The sequence below is a fragment of the Protopterus annectens genome, chromosome 1.part1, assembly GCF_019279795.1.
Source record: "Protopterus annectens isolate FY-2018-M chromosome 1.part1, PAN1.0, whole genome shotgun sequence".
NCBI lineage: Eukaryota > Metazoa > Chordata > Ceratodontiformes > Protopteridae > Protopterus > Protopterus annectens.
In genome coordinates, this window is record NC_056726.1 from 1,768,612,964 (window position 1) to 1,768,640,620 (window position 27,657).

At 40.7% G+C, this 27,657-nt stretch overlaps 1 protein-coding gene across 1 annotated transcript in view; it reads left to right on the forward strand.

The window, feature by feature from the left end:
- Positions 1 to 27,657, forward strand: part of LOC122812120 (ficolin-1-like) — a 418,766-nt gene that overhangs the window by 39,460 nt on the left and 351,649 nt on the right. Inside the window, exon 4 of the mRNA XM_044084413.1 lies at positions 25,705 to 25,740. Within this exon, the coding sequence (XP_043940348.1) occupies positions 25,705 to 25,740 (36 nt within the window). The remainder of the gene's footprint in view (positions 1 to 25,704; positions 25,741 to 27,657) is intronic.

Consider the following 27,657-nt stretch of genomic DNA (forward strand, 5'->3'; position numbering starts at 1 on the left):
TAATGGGTGATTTCAACTACCCCACCATTAACTGGGAAAACTATTCATGTACCAACTCTTTTGCTCAATGTTTTTTGGAATTCAAAAATTCCAATGCCTTGGATCAACTTATACACACCCCACTAGGGGAAGCACTATCCTAGACCTGGTCATTACCAACATGGGTGACTGGTGTTCCACACCAGAGGTCATTTCCTCATTGGCCAGATCCCACCACAAGCTAATCACCCTAGACATCCACATCCCGCTCCTACCCCCATAAAAATATTCTCCAAAGCCAACTTCACGCTTCTTAAGACAGAAGTGACAAACTTCCCAACACCCATGAAGATGGACAATAGAGGTACGACTGTTGAATCCTACACAAATGCACTTTATAAGCACTTACACAAGTGCATGGATCGTGCGATCCCTAACAGAACCAAGATGCTATCGTCCAAAAAAAGGGAGCCAATCTGGTGGTCCCCTGCCATAAACAAACTCTACAACAGAAGAAAGAAACTGTTGCTAAAAAGAGTAAAATCCCATGATTGGAGGAACTCCCTGGTCAGCCTCAGTAAGAAGCTGAGATCCTTCATAAAATCCTCCAAAACTAGTTATGAAAACAAAATTGCCACTGATTTTAAAGTCAACCACAAAGCATTCAATAGCTATGTCAAGAATCTCAATGGCAACACCCAGATCTGCTCTGAGTTACAGCACAATGGCACTAAATATACAGAACCAACTGATATTGCCAACATCCTGGCAGATAGGCTCAGTGCTAACTTTACCCCCCTCTCACCCTCTAAAGGGCCCGTCTCTGTACTGGAAGAATGCAAAGTTCCTGTAATGACGGCTGCACAAGTAAAAACCATACTCTATAAAGCCAAGAACATAGCACCCATGGAACCTGACAACATCCCAGGCTGTGTTCTACATGAACTGCAGAATGAAATGGCACCCACCTAAGCACCATGTTCAATCATACCCTCACCTCAGGCTTTGTGCCCACTGAATGGTGCACAGTGATGGTTATCCCACTCCACAAAGGGGGAGCCACCATGGACCCCAGGAACTACTGCCCCATTAGCCTAACAAGCCTGGTCTGCAAGGGCCATGGAACGTATCATCATGGATCTTATACACAAAGACATTGGTAATCTCCAAACTCTTGACCCCACCCAGTTTGGATTTGTAAAAGGCAGATCATGTCTCCTAAACTTGATAGACTTCTTTGAAGCAGTCACCAAAGCCGTAGATGAGGGCAAGGTGGTTCACACAGCCTATCTAGATCTTGCCAAGGCTTTTGACACCATGTCCTACACTGGAATTATAGATAAGCTCACTAAACTAGGTATAAATCTCTATGTCACAAGATGGGTTGCCAACTGGCTCACTGACGGAACCCACACTGTGAAAGTAGCAGACTCCAAATCTGACTTCAGACCAGTGACACGTAGAGTACCACAGGGTACAGTCCTGGGTCCTCTCCTGTTTGGTATCTACTTTTCTGAAGTACAGGCTAACACAGAAGGTCTTTGGCTAATGAAGTTCGCAGATGACTGCAAACTAGGAGCCATAATCAAAACTCCTAACGATGTGGACATCCTACAAAAAGGCCTCACGGAGCAGATGCCTGGTGTCAGAGCCATGGCCTCAAGCTCAATGCCAAAAGTGCATTGTCATCCTCTTTGGTAAAAATTCTGTACCCATGAGCTACCACATAGGTGGTAGTCTACTTAACACCGAAAGTGTGATAAGAGACCCTGGGACACAGGTGGACAGTAGTCTCTCCTTTGATAATCACATCACCAAAGTAGTCAGGAAATCCTTCTACATGGCACACCTCATCACAAAAGGTTTCTCATCCAGGAAAAAAGAGGTAATTGCTCCCCTCTATTCGTCACTCATTAGACCCATTATAGAGTACAACTCCCTTTTTGGTATGTACCTCACAAGACATCTACAGCAACTGGAAAGGCTGCAGAAATACCTCACAAAGAGTATTACCGGTCTCTAACAGATGCCCTAAGCAGACCGTTTCAAAAAACTCCAACTTTACTCTGTTGCATATCGCCTACTCAGAGGTGATCTCTGCCTAACATACAAAGTTATGTCAAACCCTGAGCTGGTGGACATGCTCCACTTAAAGAAATCCCAATCCCTCTGAGCTACACGCTCTAGGGACCTAAACCTTGTCACTGCAATAAACAGGACATGCTGGGGGGATAGATTCCTGTCCTGGAGACTTCCCCTACTCTGGAACAAACTACCTATCTATATCAAACAAAGCTCCTCATTAGCACTCTTCAAGAAAAATCTTGATGATTGGATGGGAAATAAAAAATTCACCCTGGGGATCACCTCTGTGGCTCTGCTCGACAGGGGCACAGGAAAATAATTTTCTTGGGTGGCAAAAGCCAGTGTACCCTTTTGGCTAGGCTTATATAGGCCCTAGCACCAATAGCCTAGTACCTGCCTATGAACATATGAGAGAGAGAGAAACTTGAAATTCATACAGATGAGAACATATAATGTTTCCAAAAACTCGAACATCAACCCCCCCCCCCACAAAAGTCTACATTTTATGTTTATGCAGTGGGGCAATGCCCTGCACCACTGGCAAATTATATATGCCATCTCTGAGATCACACTACAGTGAAGAAAAGGGTAAATTTCTTGATCCATGCTATACCATGATCTCCATTCAAAAGCTTTCTGAAACCTTGATGAACTGATAGGGATCTATATATAGATATATATATATATATAGATATATGAAATACATAGCTATCTACCTATTTATTTATTTATTTAGTAAGTGAACTGGTCAACAAACCTTCTTCAGCTTCGACTCAGCTACTATGACACAAGACACAAACAGAAAATTATACATAAACTAAAGAAAACTGTTTTATATAGTACAGAAGCAATGCAGAAACTTACATTTGAATGTTATTTGCAATTACTAATGCAAGTGACATTCAGTCAGTAGCATAGCCGACGTTAGGCAACCAGGGAACCCGTGGCCGCAGGGAGCTCCTGATCATCTGCCCGTGAAAGAGGGCCCCCATGCAGCAGCTGTGGGTTTCTCCTTCTCCATCATTCATTTCCCCTTCCTCTGAACTTTGTAGATGTCTGCATGGCTTCATGATGTCATCGTGATAGCGCAAACTTTTTTCCATTTTTTTTTTAAACTTGTCTGTAAGCTGCCCTCAATCAGGTCTGCTTCAGTGAAGCAAGGGACTTGACTGGCTGCAGCAGACAAGGAAGTAAGTTTTTTTTTTTTTTTAACTGGAGCAATGCTGGGACTTTTCTACCTAACATTAATGCGTAACATTAAACCACAGACACTTGCATCCCCCCGCCCCATGCTGAAACATTTGGTATGGAAGAAACTTTAAGCATTATCTCTCCAGACCTACAATTACTTCCTTCTTTGAAGTATGTGCCACTTGACCATACATGCACTCGACAAAATTAATATTAGGAAACAAAATGCTGAAGTTTGGTATATATGTAAACCACAGCATTTTACATCCGGACGATTGTTGCTGTCTGTGGTGTTTGATTTAATTGTATATTGTCCAAAGTGATGAATGAAGAGAATGAGAGGGAGAGAAGGTTGGATGATGTGGGGATAGTGAATCATGAAGTACAATGGATTAGCAAGGAGGAAGTAAGGATAGCTATGAAGAGGATGAAGAATGGAAAGGCTGTTGGTCCAGATGACATACCTGTGGAAGCATGGAGGTGTTTAGGTGAAATGGCAGTGGAGTTTTTAACCAGATTGTTTAATGGAATCTTGGAAAGTGAGAGGATGCCTGAGGAATGGATAAAAAGTGTTTTGGTACCAATTTTTAAGAATAAGAATGATGTGCAGAGCTATAGTAACTACAGAGGGATTAAATTGATCAGTCACAGCATGAAGTTATGGGAAAGAGTAGTGGAAGCTAGGTTAAGAAGGGACGTGATGATTAGTGATCAGCAGTATGGTTTCATGCTGGGAAAGAGCACTACAGATGCGATGTTTGCTCTGAGAGTGTTGATGGAGAAGTACATAGAAGGTCAGAAGGAGTTGCATTGTGTTTTTGTAAACTTAGAGAAAGCATATGACAGGGTGCCTAGAGAGGAGTTGTGGTATTGTATGAGGAAGTCAGGAGTGTCAGAGAAGTATATAAGAGTGGTATAGGATATGTACGAGGGTAGTGTGACAGCGGTGAGGTCTGCGGTGGGAGTGACAGGTGCGTTTAAGGTGGAGGTGGGGTTACATCAAGGATCAGTTCTGAGCTCTTTCTTATTTGCAATGGTGATGGACAGGTTGACAGACAAGATCAGACAGGAGTCCCCGTGGACTATGATGTTTGCAGATGACATTGTGATCTGTAGTGAGAGTAGGGAGCAGGTGGAGGTGACCATGGAGGGATGGAGATAAGCTCTAGAGAGAAGAGGAATGAAGGTCAGCAGGACTAAGACAGAATATATGTGTGTGAATGAGAGGGAGGATAGAGGAATGGTGAGGATGCAAGGAGTAGAGGTGGCGAAGGTGGATGAGTTTAAATACTTGGGATCAATAGTTCAGCGTAACAGTGAGTGTGGAAGAGAGGTGAAGAAGAGAGTACAGGCAGGATAGAGTGGGTGGAGAAGCATGTCAGGAGTTATTTGTGAAGACGAGTACCAGTAAGAGTGAAAGGGAAGTTCTACAAGAGGGTAGTGAGACCAGCTATGTTATATGGGTTGGAGACAGTGGCATTGACAAAAAGGCAGGAGTCAGAGCTTGACGTGGTAGAGTTGAAGATATTAAGATTTACACTAGGTGTGACGAGGATGGACAGGATTAGGGATAAGTATATTAGATGGTCAGCCCAGGTTGGAAGGTTTAGAGACAAATCCAGAGAGGCAAGATTATGTTGGTTTGGACATGTGCTGAGGAGGGATGCAGAGTATATTGGGAAAAAGCTGCTAAGGATGAAGCTGCCAGGAAACAGGAAAAGAGGGAGGCCTCAGATAAGGTTTATGGATGTGGTGAGAGAGGACATGCAGGTGGTTGGTGTGACAGAGCAAGATGCAGAGGACAGGAAGAAATGGAAACAGGTGATCCACTGTGGTGACCCCTAACGGGAACAGCCAAAAGAAGATGATGACTGTCCAAAGTGATGCAGTTTATCCCCAAAAGTTCAGTGCTTGCACTGAAGGATTTCTGTCAAAGCTTTGCTCATACTGCATTTCCTGTACGTAGGAGATTAATATTAATGTTGTGCTGACACTTTCTGCATTTTAGGACTTGACAGTGACATTAAAAGCTCTTAATGCATCCATCAAATATATGAATAGTTTGTATTCTAGTGGAAGAAAACACACACATGAGCAGCATTTAGGATGCAATATAATAAATTTGGGGAAGGACATTAAAGATTTTTCATACTTAAATGCCATATAATTTATATTTAAATGACTCAAAATATTATTTTATCTAAACAGTATGCACCTGTAACAGTAAATGATGCTTTGCTGCTTAACTAAATAACTTTAAAGAGTAATTTCAAATAAGCAGCTATAAATTAAATTAATTCTACTTTTAATAAAAGTAAAATATGGCTGTGGAAGAATCATAGTTTACTGCTTTATAAATTAGTTAGAAACAAACCTGCTTATTGAAGCCAAAGGGCATTTCTGATCAGGCATTTTAGTTTGAAAGACAAACTCAAGTGGTTCAGGGCCTACTAGATAAAGCAGTCCAGCATGAATTGATGATGAGGATGGGTGACTTGAATGCACGTACGGGGACAAACAGAACAGGATATGAGGACTGCCTGGGTCCACATGGGTGGGGCAACAGGAATAACAAAGGAGAGGCCATTCTAGACTTCTGTATGGAAAATGGCTTGATAGTAGCCAACACATGGTTCAGAAAGAGGGACAGTCACAAGATCATATACAAGAGAAGCCAACATGCAACTCAGGTAAACATCTCCTAATAAGAAGAAGGCACTGGGGTAGAATCAGTGAAACAGTCAACTCACAGCATAAACCACTGGTTGCCACAATCAGCTCCAAGCAGTGGTCAGAGAAGGCTCTAAGGTCAACAGAAACCAGGCTGAAGACCTGGAAGTTGACTGGAGGGAAAGTACAACATTTCAAGGAATTATTCAGGGCTCTAGCACCCTAAGAAGAAGGGTGGTAGGATGTACACCATGGGACAGATTAAGAAATGTGAACATAAGATCAGAAGCCAAAGTAGCTCCTATTCCAGAAAATATCAAAGAAAACAGATTACTGTGGCACGGGCACATGTGCAGAAAAGCAGAAGACAATGTGGCGAAAAAGATTTGGGACAGGCAGGAAGTAGTTAAGAGGAAACAAGGGCATCCAGCAAAGAGGTGGATGGATTGTGTGTTTGAAGATCTGTGACAGCCTTGCATGAGTGCTGAAGAGAGCAGGATTGTGACACTGAATTGAGAGAAATGGCAACAGTTAACATGGCAACCCGGCCTCATGTAAAAAATGTGAAAAAGGGGGTTGACGTTGATGATGAAATGAAACAATAAATTTATTGAACAACATTGGCACTTCCTTACTCATGTGGCAGGTTGCATTGTAGCAATGGCAGAGCATAATGACTGATAAGCTTGGTACCATAGATGGAGTAGAACAAAACTTAGGGGAAGTCTGGGACAAGGGTAAGGAAGAAGTAAGGATTTTAACTATGGTAAAGGGAAAAGAAGGCGATCATGGGAATTAAGCAGGCATAAACACTTAAAGGCCTTTAATGATCTCCACTATAGTGATCTTTAAATGGTGCTGGATGAGCTTGGCAGGGAAGGGGGTGTGACAGCAATGTGGTCACACTTTATATTCTCCTGGGTAGGGCCTCCAACTTGAAACTTGCTGGGGGCCCCCAAAATGCTAGTACCGGCCCTGATTCAGTGGTCATCTCTTAAAAGTAAATCTTCACAAGAACTATGTGACTACAGTGTGAGCTGCAAGAACGTTCCTTTGTCAGAGAAGCAAGAGCATTAGGTGTCCTTAAATGGTTGTTCTTTGTTTCTAAATAATTGGAGTGTCCCTTGCTACCTCACTTCTGCAGGTAGCTGATTCCAGGCAGTTGGGCCTAACCTAGAGCTCTTTCCCTTGTGGAGGTTTTAAAATGATGTCCATTTAGAGTAATGCCATCTTTTTGGCTCTCTCAGTGTATAGTTAGGCTCCTTGATTTGCAGTTTTGTTTTCTGGGAGACAATGTCCCAATTTAAAACTTTCAGATGTGACAGCTAAGAAGAAATGTATCACTTTCATTTACAGGCAGCTGGCTACACCATTTTATAGGTTCATAGGTTCATAGGTAGGTACTAGGCTATCTGCCTAGGGCATTTATAAGCCTAGCCAGAATGTTGGCTTTCGCCTCCCTTTTAGACTAGATTCCTGAGCCTCTGTCCAGCAGGGCCATAGAAGTGATCCCCGGAGTAAATTTACGATTACCCATCCACTCATCAAGATTTCTCTTGAAGAGGGTCAGCGAGGGGCTCTGTCTAACATGGACTGGGATTCTATTCCAGAGCGAGGGAAGCCTTTGGGATATGAATCTACCCCTCCAGCATGTCCTGTTTATTGTTGTACTAAGATTTAAATCCCTGGACCGTGTAGTTCTAATGGAACTGGTTTTCTTGAGGTGGAGCATGTCCAACAGTTCCAGGTTAGACATGATCTTGAATGTCAGGCACAGGTCACCTCTGAGTAGGCTGTAAGCAACTGAGTAGAGTTGGAGCTTCTTTAGTCGAGCTGCATAGGGCATCTGTTTTAGGTCCACGATCCTCTTGGTGAGGTATTTTTGAGGTCTCTCCAGTTTTTGCAGGTGTCAGGTAAGGTACATCCCAAATGGGGCATTGTACTCAATTATGGGCCTGACAAGCGATGAGTAGAGGGGCACAATGACCTCTCTTGATCTAGATGTGAACCCTTTTGTGATTAGGTGAGCTATATAGAAGGTTTTTCTAACCACTTTGGCAATGTGATTGTCAAAGGAGAGGCTACTATCTACTTGGGTCACCAGATCCCTAATTACTTCTTTGGTACTTAGTGGATTACCTCCTATGTGGTGTGGGCACTTTGTTTTTCCCAAAGGGGATGACTATGCACTTTTTGGCATTTAGCTTGAGGCCATGGTTCTGACACCAGGTATCCATTTCCATAAGGCCCTTCTGGAGGATGCCTGTGTCAGCTGGAGAATCTATTATGGCTCCGAGTTTACAATTGTCTGCGAACTTGGTAAGCCACAGTCCTCCCGTGTTTGCCTGTACCTCAGAGAAGTAAATACCGAACAAGAGGGGTCCCAAGACTGAGCCCTGTGGGACGCCACTTGTAACCGGTTTAGAGTTGGACATGGCACCCGCGACTCTGACCATGTGAGTTCTATCCCTGAGCCAGTTTGCAACCCATCTTGTGACATATGGGTTAATATTTAAGCTAGTAAGCTTATTTATGATGCCAGAGTGGGGTATTGTGTCGAAGGCCTTTGCGAGGTCCAGGTAGGCTGTGTGGACTACCTTTCTCTCATCTCTGATTTTGGTAACTGTTTCAAAGAAGTAAACTAGGTTTAAGAGGCAAGATCTGCCTTTAACAAAGCCAAATTGGGTAGGGTCCAGTGTTTGGAGGTTCCCAATGTCTTTATTTATGAGTTCCATGATGATGTGCTCCATAGCCTTGCAGACCAGGCTAGTCAGGCTTATAGGGCAATAGTTCCCAGGATCCATTGTGGTGCCACCTTTGTGAAGCAGGATCACTGTTACTGTACGCCATTCTTTGGGTACATAACCTGTGGTAAGGCTGAGTTGGAACAGTGAATTTATGTGAGGGTTTAGTTCCTTTTGGAGCTCGTGTAAGACACAGCCCGGGATACCATGCGGTCCCATTGATGCTGTGTTTTTTACTTTGGAGAGGGCTGCTTTCACCTGTGTGTCTGTGATGTCTGGGGGATTGCATTCTTCTGGGATAGACACTGGCTCTTTTGGGGGAGAAGGGGGGGTAAAGTTTGCACTGAACCTGTCTGCCAGGATGTTGGCAATGTCAGTGGGCTCAGTGTATTTTGTGCCATTTTGCACCAGCTCAGAGCATATCTGAGAGTTGCCACCAAGATTCTTGATGTAGCTAAAGAACGCCTTGTGATTATCTTTAGAGTCTTTGGTTAATTTTCTTTCAAATCTAGCCTTTGATGATTTTATGAGGGATTGAAGTTTCTTACTAGTACTGATCAGGGATGCCTTCCCTTTTTGGGATTTTGCCTTTTCATATAATAGTTTCTTCCTTCTGTTGTATAGCTTATTTATGGCTGGGTTCCACCAGACTGGTCTCCTGTTTTTGGAGGAGTGAGTCTTGGTTTTACTTGGGGTGGCACGATACATGCATTCTTGTAGGTGCTCATAGAGTTCAATTGTAAAGGATTCTGTGGTTTGGGTAGCATTTTCCATATGTCTGGGGGCTTTGAAACTTCCCACCTCGGTCTTGAGAAGTGTGAAGTTTGCTTTTGAGAAATTTTTCACAGTGGTTTCCTTGGCTGGGGGTGGGGATGGGATGTGGATGTCCAATGTGATTAGTTTATGGTCTGATCTTACCAACGAGGGGTTTACCTCTGGTACAGAACATTTAGCCCCAATGTTGGTGATGACCAAGTCCAATATGTTGTCCCCTCTTGTGGGAGTGGTGACCAGTTGTTCCAAGGCATTTGAGTTTATAAACTCAAGGAACCATTGGGCAAAAGAGTTGGGGCTTGATTAGTTTTCCCAGTCAGTGTTTGGGTAGTTGAAGTCCCCCAATATTATGGTGTTTGGTGAGACCTTCATATTTTCCAATGTTCTCAGGAATGCTGAGTGGGGGTTCTGCATCAGTAGGGTGATCTGTAGCAGGCTACAAACTGAAAAGCAGTTTTACCTACTGTTAGTTGCACATGGATGGTCTTCGCTGCCTTATGCAGTGCCACTAACCTGGAGGTGTGGGTATCCTTGATGAAGATGGATACTCCCCCGCTTTTAGTATTTTGGTCCGAGTTCTGGGGCCAAAAAGAATGGTATGAGTTGAATCCTGGTAATGCTGGGATGCTCTCTGGAGCCATGAACCAGGTTTCTGTTACTGCACAGATATCCATTTTCTCCATACTGAGGAGTGCCTTGAGTGCATGCATCTTGAGGTTTAGACTTCTAGCATTGAGTAACATTACCCTTAGTTTTTTGTTTCTGATATTGTCTATGGAGGTGGGTTTGTCTTTTGAGCCTTGCCTAAAAAAGACACTATGGGGGTGGCAAGAGCCTTAGCCAGTATTTGAAAGCCTAAGGGTGACAGGTGCAAGCAGTCCTTGGTGAAGCAACGTGGTTTGTCGAGCATGTCATCCCAGGCTGACAGACACTGGATCCCCTTAGAATGACACCAATAGGTTAGCCAATTGTTAAAATTGATCATTTTGTCTTTATACTGTGGCATCATTCTTGGTGAGGGTAAGATGCTACTCAGGGTCAAGGTCATACCTGCCTGGGCTACATGATCAGAGAGTTCCTCTATGTCTCTTTTCATGTAGTCCAGGGAGGTACATCTCAGGTCATTCACACCAACATGGACAATGACAGAGTCATATTTGTACCTGCCATGGAGTGACCTGAGTGCTTGTGTTATGTGGCGGATCCTGGCACCCGACAGGCAGCTTACCATGACCTTCTCCTTGTCCAGTCTGGTGAGTGGGACATCAGTGTGCCTGACAATAGAGTCTCCAATTACTAGTGTATTAGGTGTGTTATTTAGCCTTGGGGGCTGCAACTGCGTGGCACACTGACTTTGTGAAGTATGTGATACGTGAAGGTTGTTGTGTGGTAGTGGTTGCTTGGATGTCTGTTTTGGAGGTCTCTGTTGTTTTGGCAGATTTTTATTTAGAGCCTCCACGTATGTTTTTGTGAGTTTATGTGTCTTGTTTGCTGGTGCGATTTGTCTATGTGAGACTGGTTGTATGGTGCGAGTGTTTTCCTTCACCTCCTGACTGACTGTGCCAGTCTTGAGTTGAGAGAGCCCGGCCTCCAGTTTGGCTGTATAGTTGCATCTCTCACATATATTTGTGTTTGTTGGAAGGAGGAGAGGTTTGTCTGTGTACATAGGGCAATTATAACATTGCCTCAGGATTCCCAGATTCACCAACTGGACTGGAGAGTATACCTGAAACTGAAATTTGGACATGCCTGGATGGTTTAAAGAACTGATTTATTGGTTGTCTGGAATGGGCGAATAGGGAGCCTTGTACTTCTATATAATATGGGGGGGTGTAGTGCTAAACTTAGTGCTTACTGAGAAATTTGAGCAAGTGCTGGGCTGTAGAATGAAGGTTGAGTGCTTATTTTTGCAAGTTTGACTAGTTCTAAGGGAAAAATTGAAGAGCAGACTTGCTGTAAGTGATACGTTTGTTGGTTCTTTAAATCATTGAAGCCTAAAATGCCTTTTTTGTATATATCCAGTTCACACACAGCTCCTTATGGCATTCAGACCTTTTCTGGGTCTGGCTTCTTTATGTAAGCAACTTGCCAGCTAATAATAGGCAGTATTAGAAAGTACAAAACGTTATTAATAAAATTACACTAAGATGGTTAATCTAGGATGTGTTACAGTAGAGAAATTAATAACTATTTGTCACTTATTGTTCACATGTTCATATTTTTGTTCATATTTTCATACTTGAGAGCCCTACATATTATGCCATGGTGGGGGACAGGGAAACACATTGCCAGTGTCTATTTATATCACACTATACCCTCGATATTGCCATTTTTTGTTAGCAAGTATGAAAATGAAATAAACATTATTTCCATATGTACTTAATGCTTCAAAAAACTTAAATGACTTAAAAACTGTTGCATGACATCGGATGAAACCTCGGATGATGTCACATAAAGCTATCTTTGGAATTTGCACTGTGTGTTGCATATCTTGAGAGATATTCAGTGTGAATTAAATTGCTAATTATACTATAAAGCATATGTTGTCATATCCCTGTAAATATCTCAATAAACACGCACACATGGAGAAACTTTTTGTTGTCATGTGAAAGCTTATGTCTAGTTAACAGAAATATTCTAACAATATACACCTGACTTGTACAGTTTCTGAGATAAGAGAATTTGTTTTTGAAAGTTTAGCAAAAAATATAATTTTGGGTTTGTGTACATTATAATATATTATAGCATATAGAAGGACTATGAATGAAGTGTAAAGAATACCTCTTACTAACATTGCTATTTGTACAGTTTTAATAGCTTTTACTGATCATAAAATAGATACATTTATCTACCTTATGCCTTTTAATTTTATTTTTCAGAAATTGTTCAAGAATGCTAGCTGTGTGTAGGCTGCTAGAGGTGTGATATTCTGTACCACATAGGTGTTAATGAGTTAAGAAGAACAAATTTGCAGATTTTGTTTATAGTTTTTTTATATATACATGGGTTTGAGCATGAATGTAAAGCTACAAAATAAAACCCATATTTGATTTTAGGGATAAGCACATTTTTAGCTAAGGCATTAGAAGCTCTAGGGATGAGGAGGCGTAAAATTCAGTAGTTTTAGTTGATAGATTATTTTGCTAATAATATTGTAAGTATGCTTGGTCAATGAAAGGGGGAGTGGTCCATGGTGATATCTAGATACTCGTGTTCTGTTACTAGTAGTATTGTATTGCCATCTGTTGTTGTTCTTCTTTCGGCTTTGGTTAGGGGTCACCACAGTGGAACTCCGGTCCGCTAATGATTGGCAGTAGATTTTTACAGTGCAGAGGTGCCAGCTCGATACCCAACCTTCAACGAAGGCATGCCCATTCACGCATGTCTTTCGAAGGCCACTCAACCATATTTAAGCTTCAAGCTATGCGTCTCAAATCTCTTCAATTCAGTTTTTGATATGTTTATTAGGATATTATTCTCACGTGCCCAATTGGTCAATTCAGTCAACTTCTTTTTCAGACATGCCCTATTTGTAACAGACAGAATCAGTTTAACCATTCCACGTCATAAGCATACAGACTATAGAATACTTCAAATGAAAAAGACTGATCAGAATGATGCAACCTAAACAAAGTATGGATCCAGGACAGGGTCCTGTGGTTCACCCTGATTGTACGCTTGAACTGTACATATCTAATTAATGTACAAAACTTGCAATGTCCTATTTAAGTCATATAGCTATACATCTTGCCAAGATTACACTAATACCTAGCTGTTCTAATTTACTGATCAGTGTTTGATTAAGACCCTATCAGAGCATGAAGTGAAATCCACATAAATTACATCACAGCACACTTTTTCATTTCTATCTACTATATTATATATATATTATTGAACAGCATGTTTGAGGTAGCTACACATCTATTGCCAACACATTCTTACCGATATATTGTTTAAAGTCTCAGCCTTTCCAATTCTGATAGGAATCCCTCTGTACTTAAATGACCTTGTGAATAACAGATGTAGTGGTACTGTATTGCCATCTGTATCAATAACAATTAGATTTGGGAATTTAGGGAGTTTTTGCAGGGTGACAAATATCATGATGTTAGACTTCAGGGGCTTGATTAGGAGCATATTTTAATTTAACCAGTGGCATATGTAGTTTCTGTTGATGAGTCATGGTGTTCCTACTCATATGCAAAAAAGGCTAAGTTGAGGTGGGGCAGGACAGTGGATATATCCTTAATAAATATGGAAAATAACAATCAACCATGAACAAATTTTAGTGGAACTCCTGCGCCAATAGTGTCTTCAATCAAAAGACAGAACCCTAAGTGTACTTGGAATTGTATGTTTTGGAGGGATCTTTAAAACCATGTTACTGTATTTGGGCCATAACTGAATTTGCTAAGTCTGTAAAGGAACAGTTATGATTTACTGTTTGAAATGCTCTTTTGATCCCAATGAAGTGTCCCTCTTTATGTTTTGAATCATTCACATATTTATAAATAGTGTCAGAGAAAGAAACCAAGTGTCTGTAACTAACTGAAAAAGTACCAAATCTCACTGCTTTACACTTATGTACACCTTTCAGAATAAAAAGGCATAATCATCTTCTCCTAGCTAGATAATGCAGTTTGTTTTATAGTAAGCATTAATATCAGAATGTTGTTAAGTATGTTACACTGGGGGCAACATAGTAATCATAAATGCATGGATAAAAGCTCATATAACTGAAGCCATTTGAACTGTACTGAAATCCTGAACCAAGACTGAACTGAACTCCTGCAACAGATAACTTCTGTAACTGCAAACTGCAAACTAAACTTCTGTCCTGAAAGTATCCATGTATTATACTACACACCTCTGTAAAAATCCTCTTGTCAGTTTCATATGCCTCTATAAACATGGCTCCCAGGCCTTGTACCATCCAGGGTTGCCAGATTTCTGAAGGGCCAGGTAGGGACAAAAAAAAAAAGGTCTTTCACGCTAAGTGAAAAAAAAAAGGTCTTTCCTTCATGCGGAACAGCAGGCAGTTCCACATTAAGCAGAAATGGCTCTGCTTTGTGATTTTTGATTGGCTCGTATGCCAGTATACGAGCCAATCAAAAATTCACACAGTGGAGCCCCTTCTGTTCCGCATTAAACAGAAGTGGCTCCGTTTTGCAATTTATGATTGGCTGATATACCAGCATATGGGCCAGTCATAAATTGCAAAGAGGAGGCTGTTTTCCTAGGATTTTAACTGGCGGTGCAGGAATAGGGATTGGGCTGCTGATCCCGGGACAGTCCTACTCAAATAGGGATGTCTGGCAACCCTGATACTATCTAAATAAGATTCATTATTGCAGGTGTCTAATCTGTTAATGTCTCCTACCCGTTTGTCTCTTTCTCTACAAGGTTATTATGGCAAACAACTACATGTTCCCCTGCGAAACAAAGAGTTCTGCACATTTTATCCTTAACAGGGTTTTGGCCTGAAGGTTATTAGCTTTCCACTCAAACTACATTTATTGAAGCTGCAGGTAAAATGCAAAATGAATATATAGGCCTGCTTCAAAATGGCTGCATTTCCAAACCTATGCTAATAAAATACTGTATTTATATAGGATATATTTTAACAAAACTATATTTATGTGAGATTTACTCTTACAAATCACTTCTGAAATCCCTGAACAGGGACTTTTTTCTGTAATTACCTTACAAATATATATGTAATCTGCAAAAAGGTACTATAACGATTACAACTAATATAGCAACTACAAAATATTTTTTTTCATCTGGTAAATAAACTTGGAATTTTAATTTGACCATTAGCTGCCACATAAAAGTCTTCTGGATTTAAATCTGTTTTAACTTTATGATTTCTTACAGGGTCATAGGCTGATAGAAAATTACTAGACTAATGGCTCTAGAGCCCTTAAAAGCTTAGCCATGTTTATCCCGTGTTGCCCAAATTGTCAGTAGTTAGGTGAGTGAAGTTCAGAGAGGTAAGGTTCTATAGTAGTTAATATCAACTTTCTCTGTCCTGGACACACATGGGCACCACCACAGGAGTGAATTTGCGGTCACCCATCCATTGATTTTGGTTATGTTTGAAGAGCATCAGAGAAATGGCAGTCTCTGTGAGATGTATCTATCTCTCCAGCATGACCTGTTCATGGCATAGGAAAGGTTAAGATTCCTGGAGCAAGTGACCCTCTTGCAGTTTCATTTATGAATGTGTAGCATTTCCATCAAGGCTGGGTCAGAGACTGCCTTGTAAGCCAGACACAGGTCACCCCTTAGCAACCTGTAGGAGACAGAATACACTGACAGGGCTTTCAGTCTTTCCATGTAAGACTTGTTTTCTCTACCTTGTAATTTCTTGCTGAGAAACCTCCGTGGTCTCTCCAATTGTTGCAGGTGTCTGGTGAGGTAAATGCAAAAAGGAGCATTGTACTCAGTTATTGGTCTAATGAAGGCCAAGTATAATGGGACTATAACATCTTTAGATCTAGATGCGATGCCTTTACTTATAAGATGTGCCACATTGAAGTATTTCCTTGCTACTGTAGATACTTGATGGTAAAAATTCAGATTGATATCAACCTGAGTGCCCAGATCATGTACCACTGGGTCTACCCTTAGGGGGTGCTGTCTATAATGGGATGTTAGCTCTCCCAAAGAGAATAATGATGTATTTTTATGCATTTAGCTTTAATCCGTGGCTTTGGCACAAATCGTATGTCTGTGTTAACCTTGCTCACAGTATATTAGCAATGTTTTGGGACTCAGTGATTGCTCCCAATTTTCAGTTATCAAAGAACTAGGTCAGCTACAAGCCATCCAGGTTTTCCTGGACTTCTGATAAACAAATTCTGAACAATAAGGGCCCAGCACAGAACCCTGTGTTATGACACTGGTGACTGGTCTTTTGCTAGAGGTGAAGTCACCCACTTTTACAGTATGAATCCTTTCATTATCCAGTTGGCTACCCACATGATAATGTAGGAGTTAATTTGCAAACAGGAGAGTTTCTCTATAATACCTCAGTGGGGGATTGTGTCAAATGCCTTGGATAGGATAAGATAGGTAATATGCACTGTCTTTCCCTTGTACAGGGCTTCGGTAACTTTCTTGAAATAGTCAACCATGTTTAGTAGGCATGATCTATCTTTAATGAATCTGAACTGAGTTGGGTCCAAAGTTTGGAGATTACCTATGTCCTTGTTAATAAGGACCATAATGATTCTTTCCATGGGCTTGCAGATTAGGCTAGTCAAGCTTATGGGCCTAAAATTCACAGGGTCAATTCATGATCCTCCTTTGTGCAGAGGGATTACTGTTGCTGTCCTCCAATCCACAAGAACAGAGTCATTTCCCAGGCTGTAGTTAAACAGGGATCCAAGGCATTTGCTACATGATGTTATATGTTGTTTAAAAGACAACCTGGGATGTTGTCTTGTATTTTTGGCCTTGGAGAGCACTGAGCAGACCTGGTATCTTGAGATAACAGGCTGAGAAATGCTGGCAGATATACTTTGGGATTGGTCAAGAAGGGACAGAGGGGGGAAGCTTGCTCCAAATCTGGCAGCTATCAATTTGGGTATTACATCCAGTTGAGTATGGGTGTTGGCCATCCACAAGCAGTTCAGCTCATAACTGGGCATTCCTTTTTAGATTTTGAGCATAGTCAAAGAGTGTCTTGTGATTATCCTTAGCTAGGGAGGCTATTTTTACTTTGTAATTAGCTTTGTAGGACTTGACAAGACTCAAATTTGTTTGTTTAAGCTAGACAGGGAGTTCTTCCTCCACTGAGTCAGTTCCCTCTTGTTCATGGACATTAGTTTCTTTCTGTTGTTGTGTAGTCTGTTTATACTTGGGGTCCACCAGGGTGGCATGTTTTTTTTGCAAGACCTGGTTTTAATCTGGTCAGGTACAGCCAATTATATACAACTGTTTAAGTGGTTATACAGGGCAATAGTGTACACCTTTGCATAGGAGTCTGTGTTATCTGCATTTGAGGGAGCTTTGAAACTTCTTATACCATCGCATAATAGGAAGTAATTTGTTTTTGACAAATTCTTAAGTGTTTTTGTGCTGGATATTATATCTGGTCTTAAAATTACATCAAATGAGACTGATTTATGGTCTGATTTTACCAAGGAGGATATCACGTGGGGGGGGGGGTGCAATGGTCTCCCATGTTAGTGAGTACTATGTCCAGGACATTTGAGCTTCTTCCTGGAGTACTGACTAGCTGTTCCAGAGCATTTGCACTGACAAAGTCCAAGAAGCTCTGAATCAGCATGTTTGCGGTCATGTATTTTTCCCAGTCGATGGTAGCATAATTAAAATCACCCATGAGTAAGGTATTGGGCTGTATGGCAAGTTTGCCTTATAGGCTTATTTGTTGAGACACTGGTGTGTGTGCTATAATGGGTTGGGAGGCCGCTGATCTTTTGGTAAATTACTAGTCAGTACCTCCACATATGTAGTGTCCTGTCCTTATTTAGTGTGGGAAGTGTGTGTGTGTGTGTGTGTGTGTGTGTGTGTGTGTGTGTGTGTGTGTGTGTGTGTGTGTGTGCGCATGCGTGTCTGTTGACAACCTGTTTGGCATTTCATTTGTCCTAATGTGAGAGTCCTGCCTCCAATTTCCTAGTGTTAACTACATCTCTCACATAAAGTATTTGTTTCAGGAGTAGGTGGTTGTCAGCATACATGAGACAATTGGTACATTGCCTCAGCATGCCCATGTATATCAGGCTGGCCACAGAGATGATGGGAAACTGCCCATCCATGATATCAGGCTCTTATTGAATCTTTTATTAGGGAAGGGAATGTGTTAATTTGATAGGACTGTTCTTATAGGGCTGAGACTACAAGAGGGGCCAATACTTTGTGTGGGCTAAGGATGATCAATAAGGCAATGCTGCTCAGTGCAGAACAGAAGCAGAAAAGCTTGGAAGGGTATCACTGACAGCTGTTTAGAGAACAACTGAGCTTCTAGCTTTTGCATCTGTACAGGACACTGTTAACCACCTCTGAGTGAAGAGCAGCACTGCACAAATATGAATCTTAAATACGAGCAAAGAAAAACAAGTTTTAAGCTAACTACTAATCAAGTAAGCCAACAATAAGCCTTCCACCAGCAACCCCCAGCTCAGACAGGCTAGATCAGCACACTTCTGATACAGGGGTGCAGAAAAACGCCTACTTAATGTAGAATAGCTAGTTTGGAGCCCACTTGTAACAAGACCACACAAACTACCTACAGCAGTCCTATAACTAACAGATACAATGTAATACAGTGCAATTAACTAGTTAAAGCAGCAGCAGACAGTACAGTTTTTTTAAACTGCTAAAGTACAGTCACAACATATAAGAGAAGGGCAAAAATACGTAGAGCCCTTTTGTGTGCTTCACAGCTCAGGTAGACCGGGTAAATACCTAATTCCAGTAGATGAATAATCCTAGTCCTCCTAATGTAAAAGCACAGTAAAAGACTGTCCAGAGTGAAATGCTACCACAAACAAACTTAAAAGATATGAAATGCTGCCACAAATAAATGTGAAGGTATGAATACAGCAGTGTGCTTTAAACAGCTTATAAAAGTGTGATTATTCAATAAAAGTACTTTGTTTTGTATGAATGAGCCAAGAGCCACTCAATTGTACAGAATTTTAGAGGCACTAAAAACAGGATAAGCTGATTAATAAGCCGTCCAGCCAATAAAACTATATACAGAACTCTCAAGTGCTTCTTCAACCTAAACAGACTAGGCTACCTCCCAGTGCACTAGATGGAAAATCCACTGATCTCTTGATGTAAAAACGAGTGTTTGCCAGAGCATAACAATGCACTGTTTCATCCAACAACTAGCTAGATAATGAATTCAGAGCAAGTAAATCAGTAGAGCAGACAACAATGAGGCAAATTTCAATTTTTAATATAAAGACAAAGAAAGGCGAATAAATAATTCAAGATATCAACAACAGTGTAGAAAGGAAGGAGCTTATTAGGCTCAATTTACACTAGGGGTAGATAGCTTAAAATCACCAGGTTTAAAGAACAAATCCAGAAACATGGGGGTGAGTAGGAACAGCAAGCAGGGAGTCACCATCAATGCTTTAGTTTATGCAGGCTTGAAATCTTTTTAGAAAAGATAAAAGGCCCAGAAATCCACTGTGTATTTAAATAGCTCTCAAGAGGCAATTTAACCAATGAAAAAACATGTGAAATGGTTAGCCTAGGCAATTTAAGTGTCTACCTCTCACATAGATTCATATGTTCATAGATAGATACTAAGCTATTGGCCCTAAGGCCTATATAAGCCTAGCCAAGCAGTACCCTGGCTTTTGCCACCCAAGAAAATTATTTTCATGTGCCCTTGTCAAGCAGAGCCACAGAAGTGATCCCTGGGGTGAATTTCCTATCTCCCATCCAATCATCAAGATTTTTCTTGAAGAGTGCTAATGAGGATCTTTGTTTGATATAAATAGGTAGTTTGTTCCAGATTATGGGAAGTCTCTGAGAAAGGAATCTATCCCTCCAGCATGTTCTGTTTATTGTGGTGACAAAGTTTAAGTCCCTAGAGCGTGTAGCTCAGCGGGATTGGGATTTCTTTACGTGGAGCATGTCCAACAGCTCTGGGTTTGACATAGCTTTGTATGTTAGGCAGAGATCGCCTCTGAGTAGGTGACATGCGACAGAGTAAAGCTGGAGTTTTTTGAGACAGTCTGCATAGGCCATCTGTTTGAGGCTGGTAATCCTCTTTATGAGGTATTTCTGTGGCCTTTCCAGTTGTTGTAGATGTCTTGTGAGGTACATACCAAAAGGGGTGTTGTACTCTATAATGGGTCTAATGAGTGATGAGTAGAGGGGAACAATGACCTCTTTTTTCCTGGATAAGAAACCTTTTGTGATGAGGTGTGCCATGTAGAAGGATTTCCTGACTACTGTGGCAATGTGATTATCAAAGGAGAGACTACTGTCCACCTGTGTCTCAAGATCTCTTATCACACTTTCAGTGTTAAGTAGACTACCGCCTATATGGTAGTTCATGGGTACAGAGTTTTTACCAAAAGGGATGACAATGCACTTTTTGGCATTGAGCTTGAGGCCATGACTTTGACACCAGGCATCTGTCTCAGTGAGGCCCTTTTCTAGGATGTCCACATCATTATGAGTTTTGATTATGGCTCCTAGTTTGCAGTCATCTACGAACTTCATTAGCCAAAGACCTTCTGTGTTAGCCTGTACTTCAGAGAAGTAGATAACAAATGGGAGAGGACCTAGGACTGAACCCTGTGGTACTCCACTTGTCACTGGTCTGAAGTTGGAATTAGAGTCTGCTACTTTCACAGTGTGGGTTTGGTCAGTGAGCCAGTTGGCAACCCATCTTGTGACATAGGAATTTATACCTAGTTTAGTGAGTTTGTCTATAATTCCAGAGTGGGGGATGGTGTCGAAAGCCTTAGCAAGATCTAGATACGCTGTGTGTACCACATTACCCTCATCTACAGCTTTGGTGACTGCTTCAAAGAAGTCTATAAGGTTTAGGAGACATGATCTGTCTTTTACAAACCTGAACTGGGTAGGGTCCAGAGTTTGGAGATTACCAATGTCATTGTTTATAAGTTCCAATATGATATGCTCCATAGCCTTGCAGACCAGGCTCGTCAGGCTAATGGGGCGATAGTTCCCGGGGTCTGTGGTGGCTCCCCCTTTGTGGAGTGGGATAACCGTTGCTATGCACCATTCAGTAGGCACAAAGCCTGAGGTGAGGCTATGATTGAACATGGTACTTAGGTGAGGTGCCAGTTCGTTCTGTAGTTCATGTAGAACACAGCCTGGGATGTTGTCAGGTCCCATGGATGCTGTGTTCTTGGCTTTGGAGAGTGTGTTTTTTACTTGTGCAGCCGTGATTACAGGTACTTTGCATTCTTCTGGTATAGAGATGTGCCCTTTAGGGGATAGAACAAAAAGACCGGTCCAAGTAGATTTTTTACAATAGAAAACAGAATGTTGGAGGTAAAACAGAAAGCAACTCTAGCAGCAAATCACAGACAAAAAGAATGCCCATACATGTCAAGCAGAGCGCCTCTTTGGCCCCCTTCAAAAGGAACCTTGATGATTGAATGGGAGATAGGAAATTCACCCCGGGGATCACGTCAGTCACCCTGCTAGACAGGGGTCCAAGCAAGTAAATATTGTGGGAAGATATAGCCAGAGAATTGTTATGGCTAGGCTTGTATAGGCTGATAGCCTAGTACCAACCAATGAACCTATGAAATATAGGTTTACTCTCATCAGTCATCAGGGAACTACCATCAGTGCTTTCATTTATGCAGGATTGAAATTTTTTTTAGAAAAGACAAAGGCCCAGAAATTTGCTGTGTATTTCAGTATCACTCAAGAGACAATTTAACCAATGAAAAAAATGTGAAATGTGCAGCCTAGATAATTTAAGTGTCCACCTCTCACATAGGACAAAAACACCAGGCCAAGCAGATTTCTTACAGTAGAAAACTAACTTGACTGGGCAATTCTTTAGCATGTCTTATAACTGGAAATACTAATCCTATGTGACAATGTTCATATTAATTTAATTTGGTGATAGCCATCTATAAGCTCTCTTTTCACATATTCTGTATGTGACTTGAAGCATAATTGCGACATACTTTATCAACCTGTTTCTGTAAATATTTATCTAGATTTTCAGGATGTAAACAGACAATCCTGTATATTTACACTTCGGGTTACTATGTGATGCGATAGTACCAGAACCAAAATTTTCCACCTTCCAGATCTGTATCTTCATACCCCATCAGTGTCCTTTTAATGTTTGTCTAATTTACAATGATCATTATGTAAGGAGCCAAATGAAGCTTGACATGTTATGCTTGGAATGTATTAAATAAAATTACTACTTACTTGTTTAGGTAATTATATGACTTGTCTTGATATACTTGTTAGAAAAATTCTATCGCATTACCCTTAAAGCTGATGACTCAGTAGTGTAAGCTGTGCTGTAATTCTTTAAAGTTTGTTTTGATCATCCAGTATATATATATATTTATTTATTATTTATTTTATTTTACATTTGTTTACTGGGTAGTGTCCAACTGGGCTGCAAGCCTGTTTTCAACAGAGACCCAGGGAGTAAAGCTCCACACATACAGTATCATTTAGACAATATACTTTAAACAACATAGAAACAAGCCATCTTTGGGACTGGTGACAGTTCTGGAGCAGGCTACACCTCCAGAGGTATACCTCAGGAGGCAGTTAAAAATCCTGTCTTCTTCTCTCTCTCTCTCTCTTCATCAACAGCGTACTCTATTTAACAGTTTAAACAGTACAGTACAGCATTTATAATATAAGGATTTGAGTAAACATCATTGTATATAACATAAAAACTAAACTAGCTAATAAATTTTGCACATGAGGAACCATGTGGAATTCTAAAACTACAGATTGTTAATGAAGTGAAAACTGACAGCATGCAACTGTTATTTATTATTTATTATTTATTTATTTATTTATTTATATTTTATAAGATATATGTTACTGATACAAGTAATTCTGTAATATTTATCCGTTTGAGCTTAGTACTATCTGGATGGCAAAGTGGTGCTTCGTTAGCATTGTCACCTCACAGTAAGAGGTTTTCCTGTTTGTTTTTTGGCTGGGGTGCCTTCTGTGTGGAGTCTGCATGTCCTCCCTGTGCTTGTGTGGGTTTCCTCCCACTTTACAAAGACATGCATCTAGAGTATTTCTCCCTGGTCCTCTGCTGAAAATTGGCTTTGTTCCAAGTTGGACTTTCCTGGTTAACAAATGTTAAATACATAAATCTGTATATACATCCTACCTTTATTCCTAGCCTCTGGCTCGATATTGGTATATCTGTTCATTACTATGTTTCGTATTGTATGTATATCTAATGGTTGCTGCAGTATATATTATTTGCTATTGTATGCATATTCAATTTTTCTTCAGCTATTGTATGTATATTCAATTGTTCTTCATGTACTCTGCTGCTCATTTATTGTTCTGTGGAGCTTTTCTCCACAGGTCTCCACTGAAAAAGGACCTGTGTCCAGTTAGAATTTCCTGGTAAACAAATGTAAATAAATAATAATAAATAAATGTACTTTAATCATACCTTGAATTAGGAATGGGGTCCATTCCCACCATGGTATTAGAAGCCCAAAAGACTTGGAGAAATGAAACCGGGAGCAATTCATACCAATGCTGTATGCATTATTCCTTAGTTTTCTAATGCAGCTAAAGAAGGACATGTACTCCTCACTCCAGCAACTAATCTCCATTCATATGTTGCTTAACTAGTCCTTACAGTGCTTTTCATTTTCTAATTCTAATTAGTTCTTACCTCACTATGCAGTATAAGGAGTTTTTTTTTTTCTGTTGTTATAAATTTTATGTCAGCTGTCCATCAGAGGTTGTTTTGCTTTTACATTTATCATTGCATTTGACTCTTGTGGGGCCTCCATGGCTCTTGTGGGGATTGCTAGGTCTATGCATTTGTCTAAGTAGGCGTAAAACTCTTTTATGGAGTTGTCTGCTATATCAGTGCAACAGAAGTGATGTCATGGGTAAAATTAAAACATTCATTATAAAATGGCATAAGGTTCACTCTTTGTTTGGATACATTGGTTACATCAGATATTGTGGTTTTAAGAGTAAATGTCACAAATTTATGGTCCAACTTAATTAAGAAAGGGAGACTAGAAGAGTGGAAGAAGTAGAGGAAATATTAGAGAGGAATAGATCCAGAATAATTTCCCCTCTGGTGAGTTCACTAACTCCTTGATCCATGAAATTCCAATTAATCAAATCCTGCAATACCCTATGCTACAGGTATGTGTTCCATTCTATGGCAGGGTAGTTGAAGTCATATAGGAGACACATACACAAAAACACTTTCAAAGATAGTACATACTAAGTTACAGGGCTGTGGAGACACATACACAAATATTGTGTGTGTGTGTGGGGGGGGGTGGAGGGTCAAAACTCCCATTTATGGAATTCATTGTTATTCGGTTTGAGTTAGCAGTAGGTGTGCTGTGATAGCATTGTCACCTCACAGCAAGACGTTGTCCCATTCGATTCTCAGCTAGAGTGTCTTCTGTGTGGAGGCATGCGTGAATGGGCGTGCCTTCGTTGAAGGTTGTGCGTCAGAGCTGGTTACTTGGCACGTAAAAATCCACTACCAAACATTAGCAGACCGGAGTTCCGCTGTGGCGACCCCTAACCGGGATAAGCCGAAAGACACAACAACATTGTTATTCGGTTTGAATCGCAGTTTATATTTCAAAGTATCAGGATCCGCATTATTTTGTCTTGGACGTCTGATAGGATAATCCAAGCATAACATCTTTGAATTAGAAACACTGATCATTTCCAAAGGAGTGGAAGCTTGAAGCTAGGAAAATTAAACTAGATAATAGAAGGATCCTCCCGTCTATAAAGAATGTGTGTGTGTGTGTGTGTGTGTGTGTGTGTGTGTGTGTGTGTGTGTGTGTGTGTGTGTGTGTGTGTGTGTGTGTGTGTGTCTGTTTGTGTAGGGTGGTTGTTGCTCCCCACAAAATGTCATTTTGTTAGGTATTTGTGACTATAAAGAATGTGTGTGCTTGTGTGTGTGTGTGTGTGTGTGTGTGTGTGTGTGTGTGTGTGTGTGTGTGTGTGTGTGTGTGTGTTTGTGTAGGGTGGTTGCTGCCCCCACAAAATTACATTTTGTAATGTATTTGTGATTTAATTTAATCATACTGTGACTGATCTACTGCAACTGAATGTACCCAAAGAATGCATTTTTTATCAATGATACCATTGTCGTGTTTTCCTTTCTCTGGTCTGCCTTAATTGACACAAATCAATGGATAAACAATGACCATAGAAGGTAATCACATTTCCTGTTAGATTTCTTGATACTGAGATAATAATGTTCCACAATACTAATACCTAGCTGCTCATTTTTCAGGTAACTGAGCATTACTAAAGAACAGTAGGTAATATCTGCATTGTATATTCCTAGTGTCCTTTATATCTTACGTTTTAAACAATGCAGTAGATTTTCCTATTGAGTCCAAATTAATCTAAATGAAATCAGAATCTGCAGCTGAACATGGAATCTTACACACAGGAAAAAGCAAACTGAATACAGCTATTGTCTGCAGTTTGTTACTGCATGAACAAAGTATTAATTGTATATGCCTCAGTATGTTTTTTGATATCCCTGTATCTTGCATTTCAGGAGACAGCAGTGGTGTAATAACTGATTGCAGTGATGGTAAGTACCTGTTCAATTTCTTTATTATTACAGTATAACATGAAATGCATTTCTTTTGTGCAACTACTTCTACATCTAATCTTTGCACAAATTGTTAACCTGTAAATACCGTTGCACTGTATTTTTGGTGTAATTGTTATTTTTACTGTTATTTACATTGTTCTTGCTATCTTAAAGTTTCTGGAGCTTTTCTCTCCAGGTCGCCACAGAAAATAGGCTTCTGGCCCAGTTGAGCATTACCTGGATATCAAATGTAAAATAAAATGAAATAAAATGAATAAACATTCACCGGGATTCAGTAAACTTCCGCATGGAAGGGACCATTCCCATGCAGCATGGCAGTGCGCCATGCATATTCATGAAGGCATGCTGCCATGCTGCAAAACAGACACGGTTCTGTGTATGAGTGTATGGGGTGTGTCTGAGAGCAGTGCTCTCACAATACACATGCCACCTGCAAATTAGAATTGCCATACGGCAATTTAAAATGAGTGAGAATGCTTGTAACACCCCCAACCTGTCAGTGTAAGAAATCTTAACAAAGCCATAAGGGACAATCATCCCTACAAAGCCATAAAGTTGATTGAATAACAGGTTTAGCATAAGCATGAATTTCTGGCAGGGTATAAAGCACATAGTGCACACCTCCCAACCCGTCAGAGTAAGAATTTGGACAAAGCCATAAGGGGCAATCGTCCCAAAGCCAGAAAGTTGACAGAATGACAGGTTCAGCATTAGCATGGATATTCTGAAGGGTATGAAGTAAAATACACAACAGATATTTTTTTGCACATATTCTATAAAGTTTAAGCATAGCTGCGCAGGTGTGCCCATTGCTTAGCTACGCTTAGCCCAGCTGAAACGGCAGGATAAGTTAAAAAACAATAGACATCCAGTTTAAACATAAGTGCAATAGTGTAGCAGTTAGAGTGTACAACTTACATGTAGGCATTCACGGTTTGAGTCTCACCAAAGCCATTTCCATTTTGTATGTGTAAACATTGCAATTTTCATTTATTTGTATATTTATGCAGGAAGTAACTTATTTTTCTCAACAAGAGTAGTGTATTAGGCCCAGATGTGAGGTGTCAGTGTAATAAAGTAGTGAAACCCCCATATAAACACAAGTGCCCCATACAGTATAGTCACACAAGAATAAATTAATCACAGTACATTGGGGGATGTCAGGGAAGGTAAATAAATCTATATTATGGAATGAATGATGAATTAATCCCATACAGGTGGTAGTCCAATCTAATAAAACATAAGCAATGCTAAGCATTGCACAGCTATGCTGACTGGGTGTAAGCACTGTGTAGATATGAATACTAAGAAACGAAGAGGTCAATTCCTCGTTGGTCAGATCCGACGACAAGCTAATCACCCTAGACATCCACATCCTGCCCCCATCCCCCATTAGGGAAGCCACCGTAAAAAATTTCTCCAAAGCCAACTTCATGCTTCTTAAGACAGAAGTGGCAAACTTCACGACACCCATGCAGATGGACAGTAGAGGTACGACTGCTGAATCCTACACAAATGCACTTTATAAGCACTTACACAAGTGCATGGATTGTGCTATCCCTAACAGAACCAATATGCTATCCTCCAAAAAAAGAAGCCAATCTGGTGGTCCCATGATATAAACAAACTCTACAACAGAAGAAAGAAACTGTTGCAAAAAAGAGTAAAATCCCATGATTGGAGGAACTCCCACAATGGCACCAAATATACAGAACCAACTGATATTGTCAACATCCTGGCAGATAGGTTCAGTGCTAACTTTACCCCCCTCTCTCCCCCTAAAGGGCCCATCTCTTTACTGGCAGAATACAAAGTTCCTGTAATCATGGCAGCACAGGTAAAAGCAACATTCTCCAAATCGAAGAACACAGCATCCATGGGACCTGACAACAT